Genomic DNA, 23,982 nt, shown 5'->3' on the forward strand with positions numbered 1-23,982 from the left:
CCGGAGCGCAAACAAGAAGACAGAGAGACAGAGAGGAAGAGGTAGAGGAAACCCAGAGGAAAAGGGCCAAACTGAGGGAGTCAGACCAGTCAAAAGGAGCGAACGTCCCTGTTTTGACAGGCGTTGAAAGGGCATCGACAGCCCTGCAGGGGCACGAGCTCTTAAATGACTTTTAGAAGCAATTAACATTCACTTCTTTTTTCTCCCTCTCTCGTCATTAGACAATGAAAGGGCACCTGACGCGGTTGGTTAGCTGGCACTGTTATAGGTCGAGGCTGATAAGTCAGGGATGGGGTTAGACGGCTCGGTTACTGTTGCTCATCAACGTGTGTGTGTTTCACTGGCCGGGTAGCTGCTTACATGCTCGCTGACAGCCTGGCGATGCTGGTCAATGAATTATGCATAGTGCCCTGGTGCCCTAGCTTGGTGGGTCAACCATGCAGAAGCACGACAGACAGAGTGAGCAGGGTGAGGGATCAGGGCACCTGGTCAGGTCGACACTGATACCCACACACACGTCAGAAACAAGGAGAGGAGACAAACATAGTCCAGAGTTGAAGAGAGGACTGAGACAGAGGTTAAATAATAGGGGAGAACCTGGCAAAGAGTTTCCACAGTAGAACAGAGCTAGCGGTTCAGAATTAGCCATGTTGACAATGCTAACGAGAGGCAGTGGCAGACTACAGAGCGTTAACATTTCAACATAGATTTGTCTTCCAGTAGAATGCACCGACTGCAAAGGCCATTCGCTCTGGGCTGGATTAAACAAGCTGGGAGAGGAATTTAGCCATTCCCACCCAATCCCTCTATCGCCAGCTCTCTCTCTCTTGCTCTCTTTCTCTCTCTTTCTCTCTCTTTCTCTCTCTTGCTCTCTCTTGCTCTCTCTTGCTCTCTCTTGCTCTCTCTTTCTCTCTCTTTCTCTCTGCACACACAGCTCCACCCTGCCTCCCTCAGCCAGAGCTAGACTAACCTGACCTGACAGATAGTGAGGAGATGGGAGGGAGGAGGAAGAAACAGGAGGGGGAGGAGAGGAGAGTTACCCCCTGCCTTCCTTTTTTTCACAACTCATTTTGTTCCCTTTTTCCCCTATCTGTTGAACCAAGCAGCTGCAGAGGGGTGGGTCTTAAAACCAGGTCTAATCTTGAGGCATGGAGGGCTACCTCACTCCATCTTTTCCTCCCTATTTTTCTCTTTCCTTCTCTCCTTCTCTCTCCCTTCTTCTCTGCCCTACAATGGCTGAGCCTGGTTCCCTGCATGGAGCCTGGGTCACAGCAGACAGACAAAGGACTGGGCCGGGCAGCAGGCTAGGGGTCCCACTGAGTACAGGAATTCAGCTAACAATTAGCCTAACACCCCCTTCTAAAGTCCTCCCCTCAGAACCTAGCCACAGGCCCTGCCTCTGGCCCTGGGCCTAACAAAGACCTGCATGCAGCAGTCACCACCACCAAAATCTGCCATGCTGCCACCCCACAACCAAAACCAGACTTTTCTAGCTAGTTAGCTAGACTAGCTTTTCAAGCTATCTCCGGATCGACCGAAGCTCTTTATTTAAAGCCCTCTTCTATCCTCCCGTCTCTGCACATTAACTTGCAGTGGAAAGGGTAAAGGCTCTCTGGAGATAGCAGAGCTATGTGACATTTTCAAGAGGCTGTCTCAACCTGAGGTAACGAAACACAGACATTAAACGTCTGAGAAGGTACTAAGCAGTAAGCATAGGTTATTCCTGTAGTCCAATGGAAGCAGGCTTCTACGAAGAGTTAAGCTGTGAAGTCTTTCACCAGGTGTTGGCTGATAAGACCGTCGTCTCAGGGTTTTACCGGAGCACTTAGTCATCTGCTTTCTAAAATGTTCCTCACCAAGAATTCCGAAGTCACGAAGCTAAACAGACAGACAGCTTCTGTCCATACAGAAAAGCCCAAGCTCATTAATTGATAAGCAAGTGGATTCAGCCGGTCGCCAGTCTGACTCCAAAGGCATTTATTTAGCCCTTTGTTTTTTTCAGTGAAAGCACAAATGAATCTGTGGGCAGTTAGCAGAGGCCGGATATAAACAACAATCTTATGAAAGGAGGTTTAACGTGTGTTGTTTTTTCTTCCTCCCACTGCCCTACAAACACAATGTGCCTTCTTTTAGCACTCAATTTTTTTAGCATAAATCTATCTATTTAAAGTCTGAGTGAACACAAGCCGCCATTGATGGTGTCCTGGGCTGGACGAGACCAGAGAGAGATGTATTTTACAGATGAGGCTAGTTTTGGACAGCGACTGAGGAAGCAGTGGGACGGCCAATTCACGGGAGAGACGGGGGGAGAGTGGGACAAAGAAAGAGAGAAAAAGCATGGGATGACGGCTGAGTGGAGGAGTGGGAGAGGGGTAGTGGTGAGGGAAGGGGTCTTCCTGGGTTAAGAAAATAAGCATGTATTATTCAACTGTGCAGAACTTTTGTAAAGGGCTCACTGGGTACTGCAGAGTTCCCTGGATGTTCGGTGAACTTTCGGTCTGTGCTTCGATTAAGTGATCCATTCTATCGCAATGCCAAGTTACAATACAAGTGCTGATGTCAGTCCTTGTCTACCATGGAATTCATGTTTTTCTTTCAAACAAAGAGACCACATAAAACTTTAATCAGAGTCATTCAGAGATCCTCCTCCACTATCCATCTCTATTCAATATGCAACAAGAGCAGACTCATGGAAGAACAGTTTCCTCTGGTACAGTTTAAACAAGCAGAGCGTGGACAATGCGCTTCAGCACTAAGACTAACTGACACATGCCTGTGAATGTTATCAGTAGATCTGGATCTGTCCTAGCCTCTGTGTGGAGGGCAGTAATCCCCAGTCCGGCCCTCCGAGGGGTAAACCTATCCCCTCTGCCCAGAGACAAAGACAAGTCTTCTGCTGCGGCTGGGTCTGCCTGACAACTGAGCCTGATGGAACAGCCCTACAGGAGCATCTCCTTCCCCCCGTACTCCTCTCCTCCCTCTTCCAACCCCCGCAACAACCTCTCTGCCAACCTCTGTATTCCCTTTCTTTCTCTTTCCTTTTGAGCAAGGTTCTGAAAAGTCATTCTGAGAGTTGAAAGAAAAAGCTTGTTTATCATAATTGTGTTGATCAGAACTGGCATCTGATCCAAGTGTCTTATCGAGTCCAGCAAAACATGTGGGTATAATAAGTTGAACAGCATTTGAACAGAAACACAACGGCAGAAACAAAGCCGTTGATGAATCCTCTTATGGGCTCTACAACAGACCAGCGGCTCATCTAAATTCCTTAACAAGCTCTTGACTAGAGTCCTTTCAATCACTCTCATCCACAACAACAACATCTGTTGCTCTGCTGCAACGGGGCTCAAAGACAGTGAAGGGCCTTTTGTGTGTGTGTGTGTGTGTGTGTGTGTGTGATGTTATCAATGCTCACCAGGGGGCTTGCACATGCGGATCTGGCTCTGGCACTGCACCAGCGGGTGGAGGGGGGATGAGATGGGGTTTCTGGCGGGCACCGAGGTAGCTTTGGCAGAGATGCCGGCGATGCCAGCGGTGGTGGCTGGGGGCGAAGGAGGGGGTGAGGGCGGCGTGGAGGCGGGGGAGGGCGAGCCACACTGCGTCTGGTAGCGGAGCTGGGTGAGAGAGGGAGGCACGCCCTGGTAGTGGCGCGTGGCACTCAGGAGGTCGTTGAGGATCTGCAGGATGGTGCCGATGTCTCGCCTGGGCCGCCCAGTGCTGTCCTGACAGTTAGGATGCAAAGTGCCTGAGGGAGGGTAGGAGACAGAGACAGAGACAGAGAGAAAAAAGAGAGAGAGAGAGATGGAGAGAGTGTTACAAACCACTACAACTCCCCTCAGCTCCAATCTAACCACAGATAACACCCCCACCCAGTAGGACACAGCAGTAATCTGAGCCGCTGACAGAGTGCTATGCCATAGACTTAGAGTTAAAGCCTTAGTGTAATGGTTTTGGCCCTCACTCACCTGAAAAAGTCCCTGAGAAGACCCCAGGAGCGTGGTTGACAAAGCTTTCGATGATGGCACCTGGTTTACGGGAGGAGGAGGAGGAGGAGGAGTGCACTGAAGCACTAGTGCCGTTGCTGGGGCTCTTAGCACAGTTAGCCTGTAGAGGAGAGGAAAGGAGACATCAGTCTAACGTTAACAAACCAACACTCTCCCTGCAGTGAGTGATAAGAAATATACTGCCACTCGACAGCAGTTTTTAGTAGTTGCATTATGACCATGAGATGCATGTATGTAATACATGGTCATGTAAGACACACATAGAACATGCTACTGAAATAGAACAGTTCATCAAAAGCCATGAAGTGGCAGTGACTTGAAGCTGGTGTTGTAAGATATATGTTATAATTAAGCAATAATGCCCGAGGAGGTGCGGTATATATATATGTATATATATATTTTATTTTCGGGGGGGCAATATACCAGGGCTAAGGGCCGTTCATATGCACGACGCAACGTCACAAACCCCGAGGTGCCTTATTGCTATTATAAACTGGTTACCAACGTAATTAAAGCAGTGCAACTAAACACTTTGTCATACCCGTGGTGTATAGTCTGATATACCATGCCTTTCAGCCAATCAGAATTCAGGCCTCAAACCACCCAGTTTATAACAGCCATGTTGTAACAGCGAGTGATATTGTAAGTAACCCTAATGTAAACCATGTCGTTCCTCGTATAGGGACACATAAGACTCAGAAGAAACTGAGTCCAGGGAGCTCCTTTTACTGTCCCTGACAACAAACCTATCCGTTACCTGCCCTGCTCGGCTTTGTGAACTGAAAGTGAAAACCTACAGGAGGATGAGGGGGAGCGAAAAGGGGGGAGGTAGGGGGACATTTCAGAGTGGATAAGTTTCTTTTTTCATTGTTCTATGTGGCCTCTAAACTACACCAACCCATTTCTGGTTTTGTTTCTGAAAACTCATAGGGTTGACTTCAGGCGAAGAGAGAGAGAAGACAATATCAACCAAGTTGGTGGAAATCAACTGTCATTAAAAGAGTGACAGATAGCTCCTAGCTCCAGGCTGCAGTGAGAGAGGCCTGCTGACCAGCAAGACGGCTAATGATCAACAAGACAACAACCTACACAGACTAACTCATTAACTCCTCTCCCTCTTTCTTCCCTCTCTTTCTTTCATCCTTTCATCTCTCCTGGTCTCTGGCGAGGTAATAATGGTGTGTGCTGTGTCCTGGCCCGCCTTTGTGTAAGTATGGTATGCACTGAGTAATACAGTGTTATAAAGCAGTAGGTAGGTTGATTGATTGATTGGTGGAGGTCTTACCTCAGGACAGGGGGCTGCAGTGGGGGTGCTCTGGGGTTCGGAAGCGGGGCTGGGTCGACCCAGGGAGGGATGGTGGGAGCGACTAAACAGACTGCCGGGCAGCTGGGAGGGACGAGGAGCAGGAGGAGGGGTGCTGCAGTGACTTGAGGGGGCGGAAGAGGAAGACTGGTACATGGGAGGAGAGGGCTGTTGTGAGGGGGCAGGGGGGAAGGCCGCTGTGCTGGTAGAGGGGAAGGGCACTGGGTGGGCCTGGGACTGGTTAGGATGGGGGCGAGAGTGGAGGTGAGAGTGGTGGTGGTGGGGGGTGGGGGCGCGGGGGTGATGCCCGCTGCTGAACCCTCCAGAAGCTCCTGTGGACTGTCCCATGGTGCCCTCTGTACCCCCGCGGGCGACGTGCTGCCTGTGCTGTAAGTGCTGCCCTCCAGACTGCTGGGCAGCCAACTGCAGCTGGACAAACATCATGTGATCACCTACTCGCAGCGCCAGGGTCAGAGGAGAGCGGCCGGACAGGAAGTCACTGACCTGGAGACAGGAAGAGGAGAGAGTTAAGTTACCTAGTTCATGGACTATAGACTACAAAAACTCAGTATATATTGAATGCTTATGCAACATACATTAAATGCATACTAACTACATGTTTAATATACCAGAAATAGGTAGGTCTATACACATCAAGAGAAGGTCTGTTAGCTCTACATCATTGTTTTCCAGGCTTGGGGCTTTGTTAATGAGTTTAACAAAAGCACATGTATGGATGTGAAAGCAGAAAGACAGAAGAGTGCATTGAGCTGCATTGAATTGCCCCAGCAGAGAGGCTGGTATGCCACACTATCCCATCCTGTAATCAATCACTGCCCTGGACACTGAAACACAGGGTTATTAACATTTGCTGGGGGGGGGGGGGGTGAAAGGAGCTATTGGAACACACACACACACACATCTAAACACACACAATCAAGCACGCACACTGGTGCACACATGTATACCATGCCCACCCACTCCTGTTTCAAATGCCCCTATAGTCCAGAGTCTGAACTTCGTTCCCAGGCATACAAAGGCCACCCTTCTGTTTGGCCCCCGGCCTGAAAAATCAGAACTTCGATACAGGATGCAGCGTAGACCCACTCGCCCCACAGCCTCACACACTCATAATACCCGATTGTTTGGTGGTCTGCGGCAGGTCTTGAAGGGCTGCCCATTTTAGGAGTACGAGAATGGGCCCCGGAGCCAAGAATGGAGGCCCTGACCCACTCACTCCAGGCCACACCACAGAGAGCGTTGTCACGACTTGGCCGTAGGAAACATTAGCGCCACACTGCTCCTACAATCTCCCTGTTGTCTCACCCTTCCAGGGACCTTGTTACTGCTCTGGTGAAGGGAGAGCATTGACGGGTCAGAGAGTTCATCTCCCCCAGGACACTGAGGTAATGACGTCTCAGGCTCTCCCCAAATAGGAACAGGAGTACAAGAGGCTCTCAGCACTAACACAATGTGACGCTTATTTTCTGTAAGACTTCAACTTCAAGAGGGCGGGAGGAGAGAGAGAGAGAGAGACAGAGAGGGGGAGAGAGCGAGAGAAAGACAGAGTGGGGAGAGAGAGAGAGAGAGAAAGACAGAGAGTGGGGAAAGAGCGAGAGAGAGAAAGACAGAGAGAGAGAGAGAGAGAGAGAGAAAGACAGAGTGGGGAGAGAGCGCGAGAGAGATTTGCAGCAGCAAGATTTGTGACCTGTTGCCACAAGAAAAGGGCAACCAGTGAAGAACAAACACCATTGTAAATACAACCCATATTTATGCTTATTTATTTTATCTTGTGTCCTTTAACCACTTGTACATTGTTAAAACACTGTATATATATATATATATAATATGACATTTGTAATGTCTTTACTGTTTTGAAACCTCTGTATGTGTAATGTTTACTGTTAATTTTTGTTGTTTTTCACTTTATATTTTCACTTTGTATGTTGTCTACCTCACTTGCTTTGGCAATGTTAACACATGTTTCCCATGCCAATAAAGCCCTTGAATTGAATTGAATTGAATTGAGAGAGAGAGAGAGAGAAAGACAGAGAGGGGGGAGAGAGCGAGAGAGAGAGAAAAAGACGAGAAAGAGAGAGAGAGATGACAAAGTTGAGAAAAAGAAAGCGAGAGAGAGAGAGAGAGAGAGAGAGAGAGAGAGAGAGAGAGAAAGACAGAGTGGGGAGAGAGCGCGAGAGAGAGAGAGAGAGAAAGACAGAGAGGGGGGAGAGAGCGAGAGAGAGAGAAAGACGAGAAAGAGAGAGAGAGATGACAAAGTTGAGAAAAAGAAAGCGAGAGAGAGAGAGAGAGAGAGAGAGAGAGAGAGAGAGAGAGAGAGAGAAAGACAGAGAGGGGGGAGAGAGCGAGAGAGAGAGAAAAAGACGAGAAAGAGAGAGAGAGATGACAAAGTTGAGAAAAAGAAAGCGAGAGAGAGAGAGAGAGAGAGAGAGAGAGAGAGAGAGAGAGAGAGCACATAGAACAGAGAGAGCGCTCCCTCCAGACCCATATGCCTTTGGAGGGTGCTTGTGTGTGTTGACCTGTTGTTAACCCTCTGAATCACCAGGCTCTGCCCTCCATCATTTTCCTCTTTCTTCAGCTTATTTATTTTTCTATCGACCGCCGGCTTTCTGCAGCCACGGTGACCTTTGCACATTGGTATTGACACACTTCGGAGGAGAGGAGCAAAGGAGGGGGAGGGGGAGGGAGGACGTCACCCAACACAACACCTCTGTCTCCCCAGCATCTCACAATGAGCCAACACATAGGAATATAAATGTACGATTGTTCACTAGTCCTAATCACATGTCATGTTAATATAGTGGGTGTTTCTCAATATGCATACTACTGTGCTCCACACTCTCATGCTCCGAGTGAATTCTCAGAGGACATTCTCTTCAAGTACATTCTTGTGAGGAGTGTGGAGAACGCATAAAACATTACATTTGAGAAGCACTTGCACTCACCCTGACGTATTACCTCACACTGCATCTCCCCATTCACTGAACCTTCTTCCAGCCAGGACAATTGCAAAAATAGCGACAAATCAAGATATACACAAAGCAAATATTTTACTTCATAACGAGCTATATGTGAATCGTAATAATGTAGCCAACCAGATAGTTTAACAGGCAAAAATGACCTAAAACAAACATTAAGCAAGGCAGATGCCAATTCTTTGTGGGTAATTAGCTAGCTAACAACTCTTTGTGGCTATCTGGCTAGCTAACAGTAGAAGCTAGCCAGTTAGCCCTAATGACTTACAATGGGCTTGTGATCTATGCACACTACAGTGGGAATTGTAAGCAGGTAAACATGCCAAAATGAACACAGCATGTATTTATTGACGTATCAACATACAGTGGGGCAAAAAAGTATTTAGTCAGCCACCAATGGTGCAAGTTCTCCCACTTAAAAAGATGAGAGAGGCCTGTAATTTTCATCATAGGTACACAACTATGACAGACAAAATGAGAAGAAAAAAATCTAGAAAATCACATTGTAGGATTTTTAATGGATTTATTTGCAAATTATGGTGGAAAATAAGTTTTTGGTCACCTACAAACAAGCAAGATTTCTGGCTCTCACAGATCTGTAACTTCGTCTTTAAGAGGCTCCTCTGTCCTCCACTCGTTACTTGTATTAATGGCACCTGTTTGAACTTGTTATCAGTATAAAAGACACCTGTCCACAATCGCAAACAGTCACACGCCAAACTCCACTATGGCCAAGACCAAAGAGCTGTCAAAGGACACCAGAAACAAAATTGTAGACCTGCACCAGGCTGGGAAGACTGAATCTGCAATAGGTAAGCAGCTTGGTTTGAAGAAATCAACTGTGGGAGCAATTATTAGGAAATGGAAGACATACAAGACCACTGATAATCTCCCTCGATCTGGGGCTCCACGCAAGATCTCACCCCGTTGGGTCAAAATGATCACAAGAACGGTGAGCAAAAATCCCAGAACCACACGGGGGACCTAGTGAATGACCTGCAGAGAGCTGGGACCAAAGTAACAAAGCCTACCATCAGTAACACACTACACCGCCAGGGACTCAAATCCTGCAGTGCCAGACGTGTCCCCCTGCTTAAGCCAGTACATGCCCAGGCCTGTCTGAAGTTTGCTAGAGAGCATTTGGATGATCCAGAAGAAGATTGGGAGAATGTCATATGGTCAGATGAAACCAAAATATAACTTTTTGGCAAAAACTCAACTTGTCGTGTTTGGAGGACAAAGAATGCTGAGTTGCATCCAAAGAACATCATACCTACTGTGAAGCATGGGGGTGGAAACATCATACTTTGGGGCTGTTTTTCTGCAAAGGGACCAGGACGACTGATCCGTGTAAAGGAAAGAATGAATGGGGCCATGTATCGTGAGATTTTGAGTGAAAGCCTCCTTCCATCAGCAAGGGCATTGAAGATGAAACGTGGCTGGGTCTTTCAGCATGACAATGATCCCAAACACACTGCCCGGGCAACGAAGGAGTGGCTTCGTAAGAAGCATTTCAAGGTCATGGAGTGGCCTAGCCAGTCTCCAGATCTCAACCCCATAGAAAATCTTTGGAGGGAGTTGAAAGTCTGTGTTGCCCAGCAACAGCCCCAAAACATCACTGCTCTAGAGGAGATCTGCATGGAGGAATGGGCCTGGAATGGGCATGGAGGAAACACCAGCAACAGTGTGTGTGAACCTTGTGAAGACTTACAATGTTTGACCTCTGTCATTGCCAACAAAGGGTATATAACAAAGTATTGAGATAAACTTTTGTTATTGACCAAATACTTATTTTCCACCATAATTTGTAAATAAATTCATTAAAAATCCTACAATGTGATTTTCTGGATTTCTCATTTTGTCTGTCATAGTTGAAGTGTACCTATGATGAAAATTACAGGCCTCTCTCATCTTTTTAAGTAGGAGAACTTGCACCATTGGTGGCTGACTAAATACTTTTTTGCCCCACTGCAAATGATGTAGTCAGGCAACATATGAGACATGAATAGGCAAAATTTGATTCCGAAGTTGGAGTGTATTTTCTCTCGCTTCAGCTAAAATAATGGCCGCCACTGATAGCAAGAAATGTTGCATCAATGCATGCTTCAAAATATGTACAAACGGAGTACGCATTCGAGAAGTGCCCTTCATGCTCCATTTCGCATACTTTGATTTGGACTCATACTCCCACCTTCTCGGGCTCCAATTTGCGTGCTCAGAGCATGGTAGTACGCATTTTTAAAAAACACCCAGGGACTGACTATGATGGTGATGATGACTAATGACACATAATGGTGCTGTTCTTAGTAAGGGCGGGAATGGGAAAGCAGAGGACAAGCACGAGGTGAGATGGCTCTAGTAAACTCCTCACACAAAGGTCACCTGTGAGTCAACCAAGGGGGACAGGGAGAAAAGAGAGAGGGAGGCAGGCGAGGAGAGGGGGATGGAACAGAAGGAGGGGGTAGTTGATTGTATCCCTGACTGACAGCTGTCAGGAGAATGAGTAGGCAGTTTGCAAAACCCCATCACACACACACACACACACACACAGACACACACACCCCTTGAGGGAGTCACAGCGCTGTGTTTGATCTGGGTGGAGAAGAGAGAGGGGGATGACACATCAGCGTGGCTTTGCTAAGAGAGAGGAGAGAGAATGAGCGAGACAGAGAGGAAGAGCAAGCCATTCCATCTCCCTTTAAAGACTAGTGTGGATTATTCAACAAACACCAAGCTGTGATTCATGATGCGTTTATACTGAGCTCCCAACCCCACATGGCAAACCTCAACTTAGTCCGTCATATATGCAAGCTCCGCCTCTTGTTTTCTCTCTCTTTACATTTTACATCCCTCACTTCCTTGGGACATTTGTCACTCATGGCCCTGGCATCTCAGTCGTTGACTCATAAAGCCAAGTCTGATTCTGAAGTTTTCACCCAAACCCCACGAATGAGTGTGTCACACACACACACGCGCGCGCACACACACACACACCGCCCACCACAATGTTCCCATTAGGTAATAACTGAAAAGGCCACGAGCCCACATAAACAAAAGCATCAAGCGACTTAAGCAATGGCTCCATAACTCTCAGCCTGCCCTTTAAACCGCTCACTCTCAGGTCTTTGTGGTTCATGCCTTATTTTCCCACCAGAAAGAAATGAGTAACCCAAATAAGACCCTGGGCTCGGAATTCCAGCCTGGGTCTGATCAGTCATTCCGCAACCGCATCTCAGATTGAAAGGGGAAGACAGGACGGGAAACGGGACAGGTTGCAGCTCTGAGCCCGGGGGTTGAGCCGGGGGTGGAGCCAGAGGCTGTGGACTGGAACACCTGAAATAGATCAGTCTTCGGAGAGATGGGAGGTAACACTAACAGTTAACAGCCAGCCAGCCACATGTTGCAGGAGAGGCTGTTCAAACCATCATGTAAAAACATCCATGTCTCAGATAGCGTATCACTACCAAGAAAACCTGTCCGTACACGCTTTTCTGCTCTCCTGAAACAAGTCAGTATTACATTGATGTCAGGAACAAAAACATATAGGACTTCTAGAACAAAGCAGACAAAGAGCCTCTCTCAGAGTCTTTGAGCCTTTAACCTCCTTGGTGTCTTTACAAATTCCTAAGCCCTGGGAAGACAGTAGCTCCTGTCAGTCAGGACAGCTCCAGTAGAAGAGAATGACAGTGAGCTAGGGCCCCAGTTTTGTTATGTTTAGACAGAAAGGAATGGCCTCCTCATTGTTCCTATTGTCCTGACGCAGTGAGAATGGTATGCAGAGCGAAGAGCGAGGACAAACCAGTTGTCCATTTGTCTGACAAAAAGTGTACTCTGATCGGTACATTTCATAGACAGTGCTGTGATAAGTCAATGATAGCCTATCAGCTAATTGGGTGTTTGAGAAGGAACAATAGCACTATATGAACAACACCCAGTTCTCTGTTCAGTTCAACCTGACCTCCCACCATCTTGCTCCATCTGCCATTTTGTTTTGTTGTTGGGAGAGTAGCGACTGGGTGGCATTTTGTGTAGCTGTAGCAGCAGGCTTTGGTTGCTACGCAGAGAAGGGAGAATATGATAAGCAGAGACCGGGGAGGAGGGATGCATGGGGGGATGAGGGAAAAGAGAGGATGTAGAAGGGGGGTGGGGGTGTCAGAGAGGTGATGATGAAATATTCAGAGAGTGTACTTCTGGATGCTTTTCTCTTTTCTTCCTCCACCTCTGGGGCTGACCGGTTTAGTTATTGGGGTCCCTGTGGTTCAAGGAACTCATTTGCAGGCGTTTGTCCTTTGCACACTAAGTTTACTGAGACAGGCAGAGAGAAGTGTGTGTGTGTGTGTGGGGGGAGGGGGGGGAGTTGGGAACAGGACTGAGCTGACATTCATGAACAACTGAGCAGAGTTTGCGTCAGAGACCAGAGAGGACAGGGATCTGTGGGAGGGTTCAAGCGAAGGAATCACCCTTCTCCTTCAGCTGCATTACGGCTGAGAAGCTCCTGGTCAACCTATCAAACAGCAATGTGAAGGAGGGAAGGGGAGAGGTGAAATTCAGAAACCAGTTTATTAACTCACCTATCGACCTAGATGTGTTGATCAAACTGGGAAACAATTGATATGCTGTTTGTGCAGATTAGCGCTGGGTTAAGAAGCAATAACATGATTCTCAAAAGATAAGAAAAAAAATCTATGGCACCTGCACCATGCCCCAAATCCTAAAAGCAGGCCCCATCTTCAAAAGACCCCATCATTGGAGAGATAGCCGTCTGTAATAGTGCCTGATTGGAAACAGAAAGCAAAGAGGGCGAATGAGAAACAGAAAGACAGCTGGCCATCAGTGAATTTGATGAGCTGGGTGAAAAAAAAAGAGACAGAATGGCATAATGATCAGGTTCCTGGATCCAGCCCTCCACCCCCACTCCATCCCTCCAGCCCTCTACATTACCTCTGTTTCCAGTCAACCACAATGGCTTTGAAGGTTCTAAGGCAACAGACGCAAAGCAATACACTTAAAAAACTGACTCTATTCGCTCGCCTTGCTGTATCACAGCACCTGCTGCTATTGCGAATGCGTCCGTCTCTCATACACACTCTCTCCATTCTCTGGGCGGTCAAAGATGGTGCAACACCAATGCACAAGGCCTATGATTCCAACTGATGAATACATTCCGACCTAGTCTCTGTGATAAGAGGGGGAGACAGAGAGAGAACGAGGGCCAGGCTTAACCACATGCTGGCTCTACAACAGGACAGAGAAATGAAAGGAGTGCAGATGAATAAAACAACATTTGGAGTAGATTGAAACCCCATTCGTTATTTTTCCACAGCGCTGAGATGTGGTAGCCGATAGGGTTTGTGTGTATTCTTTGCACACAGGGAGATGGGCTATCTGGGCTATCTGTTTTATCTAACAAGATATTCATGGCCTCGACCGCCTCCCAGACACTAGCCCAATCAGTCACGATCACCAAGCTGCAGGAGCACTTGAAGCACAAAGGTGGCCAGCCGATGAAAAACAATGATCGTCACAACATAATACACACACAACAGAATATTTTCACTGGACACACGCTCAAGAGCTCTTTCGCTCTTACTGTCTCCCACATACAGGAACACACACACACACGCACACAAAAATGCACACACACAATAGGACAAAGAAAATATCAGCAAATCCATCTCCCCCATTTCTCAAACACACGTTGATACCCCTCCTCTATGTGCCTGTCTGAATCACAAAGAGATTACACAGGTGCACACTCCACCAGTGTATTAATGCGTTGTCAGGCTAGGATTTATAGGGCACAGAAACAAATAGTCCCTCTTTTCACTATTGTCTTTCAATCAGTCAATATACAATTAGATTTATACATTCAGCTCTGAATTAATAGCCTTCATTTACGAGGAGAAATTACAATTTAAAGGGCAAGACTACTGCCTAAATAAAAAAAAAAGTTGATTTGAAGTAGGAAGACAACAGGCTGGTTTTATAGATGGGCTGATGCTCTCATATTGACATGGTGACTCAATCATTTTTCAATTCCATCCACTCCCGAATCCTCAATACAATTAAAGAACAATGATTTCCAGTGGTGTCTGACTGGCTGATTAACTACCATCTTGATAAGGTGAGTATTGGGCAGGGGTCTGGAAAAATAAACATATTGACCAATTGCATTGAGCAGTATCGTACACACACAGGCCCAAACAGACACATACACATGTGCACGCACACACGCACGAGCACATCACACACATTTTATGATGTACTTCTAATATCTTATCTTGAAAAGAACAGTAAAATATGACTATAACATGAATGAACCATATAGTTAATAGAGCTGTGACAAGACAAGGCCTTATCAGACAGATAGCAACGCTCCACCACCAACACACAGAACACTCCTCTACCTTCTGGTGACCTTTCCCCTCCTCCTCCTTATCACCCACACTCCTTCTGCCCATCGTCCTTATCTTTGAGTCCCTCCTGTCATTCCAAACATCCTCCCTCTGTGGTTCAGAACAACCTGTACACAACACGCCGCAACACCTTAAAACGAATGGTGTGACTCAGCAAGGCCATCTATACCTCCCTCCAGACCTGCATTCCCCCTGTCTGGCCCGGCCCGCCATGCTCCCTGGGGGAGTGCAGTGACTGGAAATGACAAGAGGGGTGACCCAGAGGTGACTCATACTGTTAGATCCCACTATTTGCATCTGTCCGTTTTCAGACACAATAACAATTCTGGGTCTTATTCAGAGACCAGTGTTGGCTGGTGGAGGAGGGTGTTGGGAGGAGGAGGTGAGAAAACGTAGAACAGAAATGTAAGAATGTACTCCTCAGGGACCTGGCCAAGACACCGCCTCCCCAAAGACAATATATGTACTTTCTCCAGGACAACATGGCAATATTCTACTCCCTCCTATCCTTCCAGCTGGGCTACACATTGATTTTGAAATGGCCTCGTAGCAGTGTTTCACTCAATTGGCTCCAGCCTATGTGGAAAACAGTCATCGGGGAGACCTAAACCTAAAGCTTGACTCTCGGCCATTGTTTTGTATTGGAGGGTCGGTTAGCTAGGCAGGTTTTGTGGATTTGACTGGGGTTTATGCTTTAAAAGTGGAACAAAAGGGTGAGGTGGGGGAAGGGCCGTGTGGGGGATGGTTAGGTTATGGGGCTTGGTTTCATACAAGCATCAATGAGCAAACACTCACTATAACATACAAAAGACTGGACAATCCTTATTTTCCAAACTAAAACATCAAGCAATAGCAGCTAATGAAGCTGACTATAACCAGCCATGGTAAACATTACTCTTCATCGACATACCATATTTCTCATACACAGACATTACATCACTATACTCTGTCTGAGTCCAAGCTCGAAGGGGCATTTTCTCATTCTTCCATCAACAGAAGAAAGCCTCTTAAATACAGTTTGCTCCACAGAGACGCAATCCCAGGCTCAGCTCAACCTAAGCCTATCTCGGGCAGACAGAGGGTGAAAAACCAGCCCAGTCTTGATGGACTTTCAGGAGGTGGTGGCTTAATGGAGATTAGAAGTCAGGAGAAAATTTGTCTGGGAAGTCAAGCAGAGGAATTAAGGGAGCCAAAATACAGCAGGACATACAGTCGACTGCAGGCAGCAGGCAGGCACTGGGCAGAGAACAAGACTTGCAAACCACAGCACATTCAAATGATAGGGCCATTGATGAGTTCCGATAATTGGCCTCCCTTTCCATAAAACACTTTCTTTCCTGCTCCGCGAAGTCTGAAATAGATCTCTCCCGGGAAGCCACCTGACTGGGCAGCGGTCTGAGTACTCCTCCAGAAGCAGACTAGAACCATTATAAGCTGGGCTTCTATGAACACACTGGACTTCCTGGCACATTACCTGATCTCCAACCCTGACCAGACCACACATATTTGGGGGGAGGGAGGAGGGTGAGGGAGGGAGAAGCTTAAGCTACCAATTTTCCCGAATGTTACCAGCCAGCCACTAGCCTGGCTATTTTGGGGCATCTGTTAATCTATCAGACACTTCTAAGAGCTCAGTGCATTGATTGATTTTTGATAGCCCCCAAGTTGGAGGAAGCGAATGGGAAAGCTTGTGTTCCTATTTTTTAATCTTACCCGGTATCTGTAATCTCTCCCCAATCTATATCGTCCCATTCCACCTCATGAATTATAAAGCAGGAATCAATTCTCCCTGATAGAAACACATCAAATCAGGTTTATACTGGCATTCTTATTTTACTGGGCTTTCATTATTGTCTGTGCATATGAGCCCATTGAATGACTTACCAGGCAATAGTTCCACCAGCTCACATTCTTAGAGTAAAGTCTTGGAGACAAGAGGCGCGCTTGATGAAGGAGGAAGTCATACCAAAGTGACTCAAAATGACTATAGGTCTTAACTGCTGTATATGCCCTTTCCTGTTGCCTGCCTGCCCCCCCCCCCCCCTGAATACAGAGCTGAGGCAAGTCAGGGTAGAGACTGTTTGAGGTTGTCACTGTTGAATTATGGGAAAGCCTTGACTAGTGGAAACAGCAGTCAGTGTGGGCCGCCGAGTGAGGGCGTACCGCATGATGAGAAAGGCGTGCTTCCAGCACACCCAACTCCCACCCGCCCACGCACACACACACACTCACTCATCTGTCGTCACCATTGTGCTGTTTGCAGGCAGGCTAGGGGCTGAGCTCACACACACACTAACGCCAGGATTTCCAGTGAAAAATATCAGCGGGAGAGAAGCCACACTGAGGTTTTGACTTGCTGCTATGTGTTTTACCCGTATGTGTTTCCTGTCCTCAAACTTCATTATCTTGACGTTAGTAGGAAGTAAAACTTGCTACTTCAAAAACACATTCACACAACCCCCAAATATAGGTGTGCTACTGGTCCATTTTATGTCAAGGTCTTATCTAACATTAGAAACATATTTTTACTGCAACTATGTGCATTACAGACTTAACAACACACCTGGAGTCAGTCAGCTGCTGAGACAGTACGTCATCGCTGTTGTCAGTGCCATCGACTCTCTCACCCGCTCTGAGGTTGAGGTGGTGAGATCAGACCTGATCCCTTTACTTTCACTATTTATCATATCAGGGATTCACACCACTGACTCATATTCTTACTGTATTTCAACAGTTCCACAAAGGTACATCAAGTTCACGGGCACTATGTACTCATGCATGCATTCTATGCTTCCAGGAACTATAGGACACTATTGATCGAAACGCCCATCTGTCAATTTAATCTCCGTTTATGAGTTGAGTCTATCTGTGTTGGCTTCGTGGAGGCAGCTCTATGTGGTGAGGGGAGAGCCAGCCAGGGCTCTGCACGGATGGGGGTTTGACTGAACTCTCAATCAGGCCCATGTTGGGTGGGGTTTGACTGGGCTTACACACACACACACACACACACACACACACACACACACACACACACACACACACACACACACACACACACACACACACACACACACACACACACACACACACACACACACACACACACACACACACACACACACACACACACACACACACACACACACACACACACACACAGCATAGAAGTTGCTAGGAGACTAGAGGGTGTTGGTTTTAATATCCACAGTGGCCAGCTTGCTTGTTTAAGAGACTAACATTAAACATGGAAAGAGCCTTGTGTTCATCAGCAACCTCACTCTTATCTTAGCTCTTCTCTAAACTATTTTTGACTGCTCCAGCTTGACATGCAAACAGATCTCATTCACTTTAAAACATCATTCTCCAGCTGTTTAAGTTTCACATTAAACCAGGAATATTTCAAATCAATTATGTAATCATTGTATGATCTCTAAAGCAGGTATACTAAATGATCTATTCATGAAGGCCACTTAAATAAAATGACTTGAAAGAGTTCTTACCTGAGTTTCTGTTAAACTCTCCAAAGCTTGCATCACTGACTGTTCTGGTCTTGATGCTTGAGACTTCAAAGAAAGGACAAGGAGAAAAACATGATTTACTTGTAAGCCTAGTAGACAAAGGAGAAAGGCTTGTGCATTCAAAGATATGAAGGAGATGAGATCAACACATACTTAATTACCTACATTAACCTGTCTGATATTAATAACACTTTTATTATCTTGAGGCCAAAAAACCCACCTGGGTTTATAGCACAACACACACTGTTGATGTGTCTGATTATCCTTACCATTAAGCCTGCTTCAACTGTAGGTACAAGTGTTAACTTGCTCCCATCAGATATCCCTAGGTCCTGGAGTTTTCCTGAACTCAGACGCCTGAGGGGGAGAAAAAAAACACCATGTTAGTTTATAGACAAACTGACATTTTAACTGACTAACTCCTGCATTTAGGAACACTTCCGCCTATTTACTGGATAGCCATGTCATGTGTCATTCTGAGTGGTCCTTTTCAGGACCTCATCAAGTCAAAAAAAAAAAGAAGTGGAAAAAAGTTAGTCATTTTCAGGTTGATGAATGATAATGTAATCACATAGACCACTAGCATTGTCACTTTAATGTCACTCTTCTTAACCGTGACAGTAGGCCAGTGGAAGAGTTGCTTTGTGAAAAGCCTATCCTACTGTATTGTACAGTGTGAACTAAATGTCACCTCTAGCTGAACAAAGGGAGTCAGCAGCCCTAAATTCAGCTATTTGGAGAGATGATTAAAAAAGGTGCTCCGTTTAGGGGATGATTTGATTTGGAGGCGATTATTCTAGGGGGGTGTGGGATGGTTGTTATTTAAAAGAAAAACAATGCGACAGGGCGATTTGCATCAAGTGACAAAGACATCCCTTATCATACCACAGCTCTTACATTGTCATTTAACGCACGAAAATCCGACTCAATTGAAAACCGACTAAAACAGTTTCAGTTGGCTTTAAATAAAAAATGTGCAACACACGATTGTAAAGCGTTGTTAAACTATCGTCATATACTCAAAAGCTCCCATTATCAAAATTGCAATGATGTTCTCTCCATTCATTTGGGATTGTCTCCAGGGGGTTTCCTCGTAATAGAACGTGAGCAGAAAACAGTGAATATGCGTTAGCTGGTATGCAATGTGATTGTTGAAAGTTGTGTGTAACAATATATCACGAAAAGGGAGAAATTAAAGGGATGCCTTGCGTTCGTCTTCACCTAACCTTCACATAACACTAACCATGGAATACAATGGCGCACCCCACTTGCGTATAGATAGCATCAATTAGATTCTAAACCCAAAGCCTCAGCATAATTGTGTATTTATTTAAGATCAAATATAATGGTCAGAGGGTAGCTATATAAATTAAGTAAACATGCACCATTGCTCGTATACATTTCATTCAGCAAATGCATAAATCTTAGCTGTTAATCATTTCTAAAATAGAATTAATCAGTAATGGTATTTATAATGAACGTTGAAGGAATCGATGCAAGTATGCCCCACAAGTTCCTCATCAATAGACTACGGCTCCAACCCGTGACTGACCAGTTTGCGTTTCCATTCCTCATTCCAATACTGGTAGCACTGGCCAATATCGTCTTCCCTTGAATATAGTGCTGATACCCAACCTATGTAATTCTTGATCTCCACAATGTTCTACCGTTTAAATAAATGCTAAATATTCCTGTAGACATCAGGGACTTTAACATAGCAAATACTATATAATGTATGCATATGTTATACCGTATGACAGTGGGATATACTGACGTTTATAGATGTAGTCTACTCACGTTTCTTTATGTAGAAGGGCGAGTCTTTCTTTTGGTACTTTGAGTCTCTGAGAAAGTCTTCTCTTCAGTCCTTCCACAGTCTCCTCCAGGGGAAGAGCGAGCTCGAAGCGTGTGCCGGTTGTGGAATGGATGTACAAATTCATGGAGGGTTCACTCGGGACGGCCTCGCAAGACGGAGCCCCGCGGCTGGTGCAGCTCCGGGCGCTAGGATGTTGGTCCATTCGATAGCCTGTTGTCAGGGGGGAGACAATGCGAGTTGAACGGGTTGGAGAGAAAGAGCCGACCCTTTACGCTGTGTCCCGTGTTTTCAGAGAGAGAAACTGCTTGCATTCAAAAGAGAGAAATAGGCTCTCTCTCTCTCCTGGTGCCTTTCTTTCTCTGTATGCCGAGAGGTTGAATAAACCCGAGTCCTCGCTCTTCTGATACGACCATGAGAATATTCCCAGAACTAGTCTTATAGAGAAAGGCTTTATTGCGCTTTTCTTGTGTATGCAACTTGCTCAAGAGAGGTTCCAACGACTACTCCAAATGTTCCAGGTTTTTAAACGCTTCAGATGTGAATGAATGCCAAGCAGAAATACAAGTATTTGTTTCACAGGGAATATGCCATGGACCATCAACTACGCAAATAACTATTGCCTTTCTGAGAGAAAATGCGCAACACAGGCTATAGCTTTCTGTCCTTATTATTGTTTTAAATGCATGGGACTGAAAGCTGCCTTGAAACCAAATACAAGACCTACAGAATGCAAAAGCCTCGTAAGATTAATATTGTATAGCTTTCCACTGGGCACCCATGACCACAGCAGCTCGAATGAAAATCGACTATGAACATTGTCTCAAAGTAGCTAACTTCCACAACGATAAAAAAAAATACACTCACAGTCCGCAGGCATTCTACCCAATCACAAGAGAAGTTATCGAAGACGCTGTTGATCTAAGCCAATGGCAAAAGTAGATTTACACCCACGTGGTGAACAGATGCCTCCCATTTTCTCTCCCACACCATTTTGTCACAAATAACCAATCGGCTTGAAGGGGGCCAGGCCTTGGCGCGTCAAGCAATAGGATCGTTCCAGTACTCAGGCAATTTTAGCCATTCTAATATATTAGTCACAGAAGATAACTCTATATGTGGTGGAATTTCAAATCCAATACGGAAGACTGCATTAATGAAAACATCCTACCTATTCTTACATAGATAATGTATGTGGGTAGGCTTTTAAATTTAGGACTATGTTTTATTCTAGGTTATGCAGGCTACAATGGCAACAATGCACGTAGGTTGCACAATGCACTTAAATTGCCACATTGTCCATTTCCTATAACTATGTCACGAAATGTACTATACAATGTTGCGCAACTTCAGGTTACACACGTTGGGTATCATCGTCATTACTAATAGTACAGTGCTGACGTCATCTCCTTCCTTCGACTGGCTGCATCCAAAACCATTAAAGTAATCGCGCACGGTAAGCAAATTACGCATTAGATGGGGTATTCCCTTCATGAAGTGCGGTTCTTCATCAGCTCTTTGAGATGTTCTCGGGATAGAATGTACACTGGAGATATACAGGGTTCGGTTCCTACGTCATGCAATTCCTACAATCAGCGTTATAAGAAAAAATGGCAATATTGGCTACTCAGTTCGACACTATCCCCATGTTTATCCACTGACTTCTCTGAATGCACATACTATTTCTTCTGCAACATAAACTCACATACCCTACTTGGGCAACTGTCATACCTGTCAACCCCTACATATCAAAGACATCAGTTTACTTAAAATAACTGTCTCCAACCCCAGTTTTAAGCCGATCCTGAAAAAGCTCAATTTGACCGACTCACGGGCTACATAGCTTTAAGAGAAAAGTTTAAAACGGGTCGCTTTGACTATTGTAAATATCGTAGCCTACATAGTAAAGTGCGAAATATGTATTCCATATAGAGCAAATGTTGACAGAGTTTATGATAGGAGCTTGGGAAAAACAAGATACTCGCTCGCCATCCAGTGGTCAATGGAGGCACTTGGGGAGCCTTTACTTGTCTATTTGCTGTTGAAGATGTTTATAACACATTTCGAATGAAAAGTAGGCTAGCCTACCGGGAATTTCCCTCTGAGTACAGCTGCAGCTGACTGTAATCGGTAGTCTGGATAAGGTTATAATATCACAGACTCTGCACTTGGCATCTATATAGAAGGTAGGCTAGACTGTGTTGTCGGTTTATAATTGCATAACATATGGATGCGTGCTGTCATCAATAAAAAACAGCACATTCACTGTCTGCAGATAACACCAATTCCATTGACAATATCAATTTCATTATTAAGTCAATTGGCTACATGTAGATGCATAGTTTAGAAACTCTTAGAAGTTGGCAGAACTCCATTTGAATGCAATGCATGTAACCAAAACAAACGTTGAGACAATGTATCAATGTCCGCTATCAAATAGGTAGCCTTTTATAAACATAACAAAGATAAGTTATATGTCCAAATCTAACCCACTCAAATTCCTAACCTTAATTCACAGGTAGGCTATTAAAACTTTAGAATCATCAATGTACATAGTTATCAAATATTCACTAAAACTACTCTTAGGTTTGACATGAGTCCAACGTTTGAATGTAACTTACCAATTATTGTGGCGAGAACTTTAAAGCTTTGCGATAAAGCTTGGGTTTTTCCAACACGTTTCCCCAGCTTTGGCATGTAAATCTTCCTAAACTATGAGAAATACTGAAGTAGGCTATATCCAGATAGGTCAGTAGGCTATCCACTGTGACAGTAAATTCGCAGACAAATGTGTGCGTCTCGACTGTAGGAGTAAGGACAGGCTCTGTACTCCTCTTGCTCACTGCTTGAGATCCAGTTGTTCTAAAATGCCTGTATGACGTTTACCCCCCAGTGTCTTTCGTATTACAAGTGCAATTCGGGAGGCGAGAGACCTTTTAAACGAGCCCTCTCAGTTATGGGTGGAGTAGACTACGGTTCTTGCTAAGTCAGGTTGCCATTTAAGGTAGCCACGGAATTCTTCCTCACGTGAGAGTTCGTTTCCAAGATCTGCTGCCTAATTCCTTCTCCACACCGTTGGAAAGAATGCGCTTGGACAAAGCTTTAAATCATTTGTAGTGTCTGTGATTGCGCATCTATTGTAGTCTAAACAAGGGTAAGGACTTTTATGCCTAAGAACAAAAACATAAATCATAGTCAACTGAGTTACGACCTTAACAAGAAGTAAACGAAGTAGCGATTTCAGGAGGGGGTGTAACCTTCCACTGACGACAGAAAAAAAAAAAAAACATCGCTAGGCAACCAGTGCAGGACAACACAATGCATGGATACAGCCTACCTGGATATAAATAAAGGTTTATTTGGCAAGGGACCAGTTCTGCAGTTGATGACTTCCAGGTTGTTCCTCAAACAATGACAATCCTATGCCAGGAATGACACATTAATACAAGTGATTCATTGTTCATGTGGTAGGCTAAGACCAAGTATTGTACATGTCAGTTTGTGTGCCAACTTATCAATAAACCCTTACCTGAAGTCCACAAGTAGATGTGATACAGTAAATCGCTATGTAGATAGTAATGTTACATTATAAGTAGTTATATTCATTTGTGTCGTGTGTCATCATGGTAGCACACTTTACAAAGATGCCAATATGGTTTGAAACAGAATGATTTGATAAGCCCCATGCCCCTTATTTCCTTGTTGAGGCAAGTGAGGCTGAAGTGCTTCAATGATGAACCCATACCCACAGGCAGAGACGCTGCAGTGATGCCTCTAAACGAGTCACAGTCCCAAACATCACAGCATGATGAGTCAGCCTCTCCCAGGACCAGACAGAGGGGAGTGGGGGGTGAGAGAGAAAGAGAGAAGGGATGAGAGACAAGCACCACACTGCTGGAGGAGTCTGAGAGATGCACAACATGACCAAAAGTATG

At 45.5% G+C, this 23,982-nt stretch overlaps 1 protein-coding gene across 1 annotated transcript in view; it reads right to left on the minus strand.

The window, feature by feature from the left end:
* The window catches only part of LOC139382711 (midnolin-like), a 32,435-nt gene extending 9,476 nt beyond the window's left edge, over positions 1-22,959 (minus strand). The window contains exons 1-7 of the mRNA XM_071126851.1: positions 22,669-22,959; positions 20,032-20,260; positions 18,504-18,591; positions 18,217-18,279; positions 5,290-5,811; positions 3,966-4,104; positions 3,416-3,745 (exon numbers count right to left, since the gene is read on the minus strand). Coding sequence (XP_070982952.1) covers positions 3,416-3,745; positions 3,966-4,104; positions 5,290-5,811; positions 18,217-18,279; positions 18,504-18,591; positions 20,032-20,260; positions 22,669-22,744 — 1,447 coding nt within the window. The 5' untranslated portion in view covers positions 22,745-22,959. The remainder of the gene's footprint in view (positions 1-3,415; positions 3,746-3,965; positions 4,105-5,289; positions 5,812-18,216; positions 18,280-18,503; positions 18,592-20,031; positions 20,261-22,668) is intronic.
* Between the last annotated feature and the right edge of the window lie 1,023 nt (positions 22,960-23,982).

Source organism: Oncorhynchus clarkii, chromosome 1 (assembly GCF_045791955.1).
Source record: "Oncorhynchus clarkii lewisi isolate Uvic-CL-2024 chromosome 1, UVic_Ocla_1.0, whole genome shotgun sequence".
NCBI classification, from domain to species: Eukaryota; Metazoa; Chordata; class Actinopteri; order Salmoniformes; family Salmonidae; genus Oncorhynchus; species Oncorhynchus clarkii.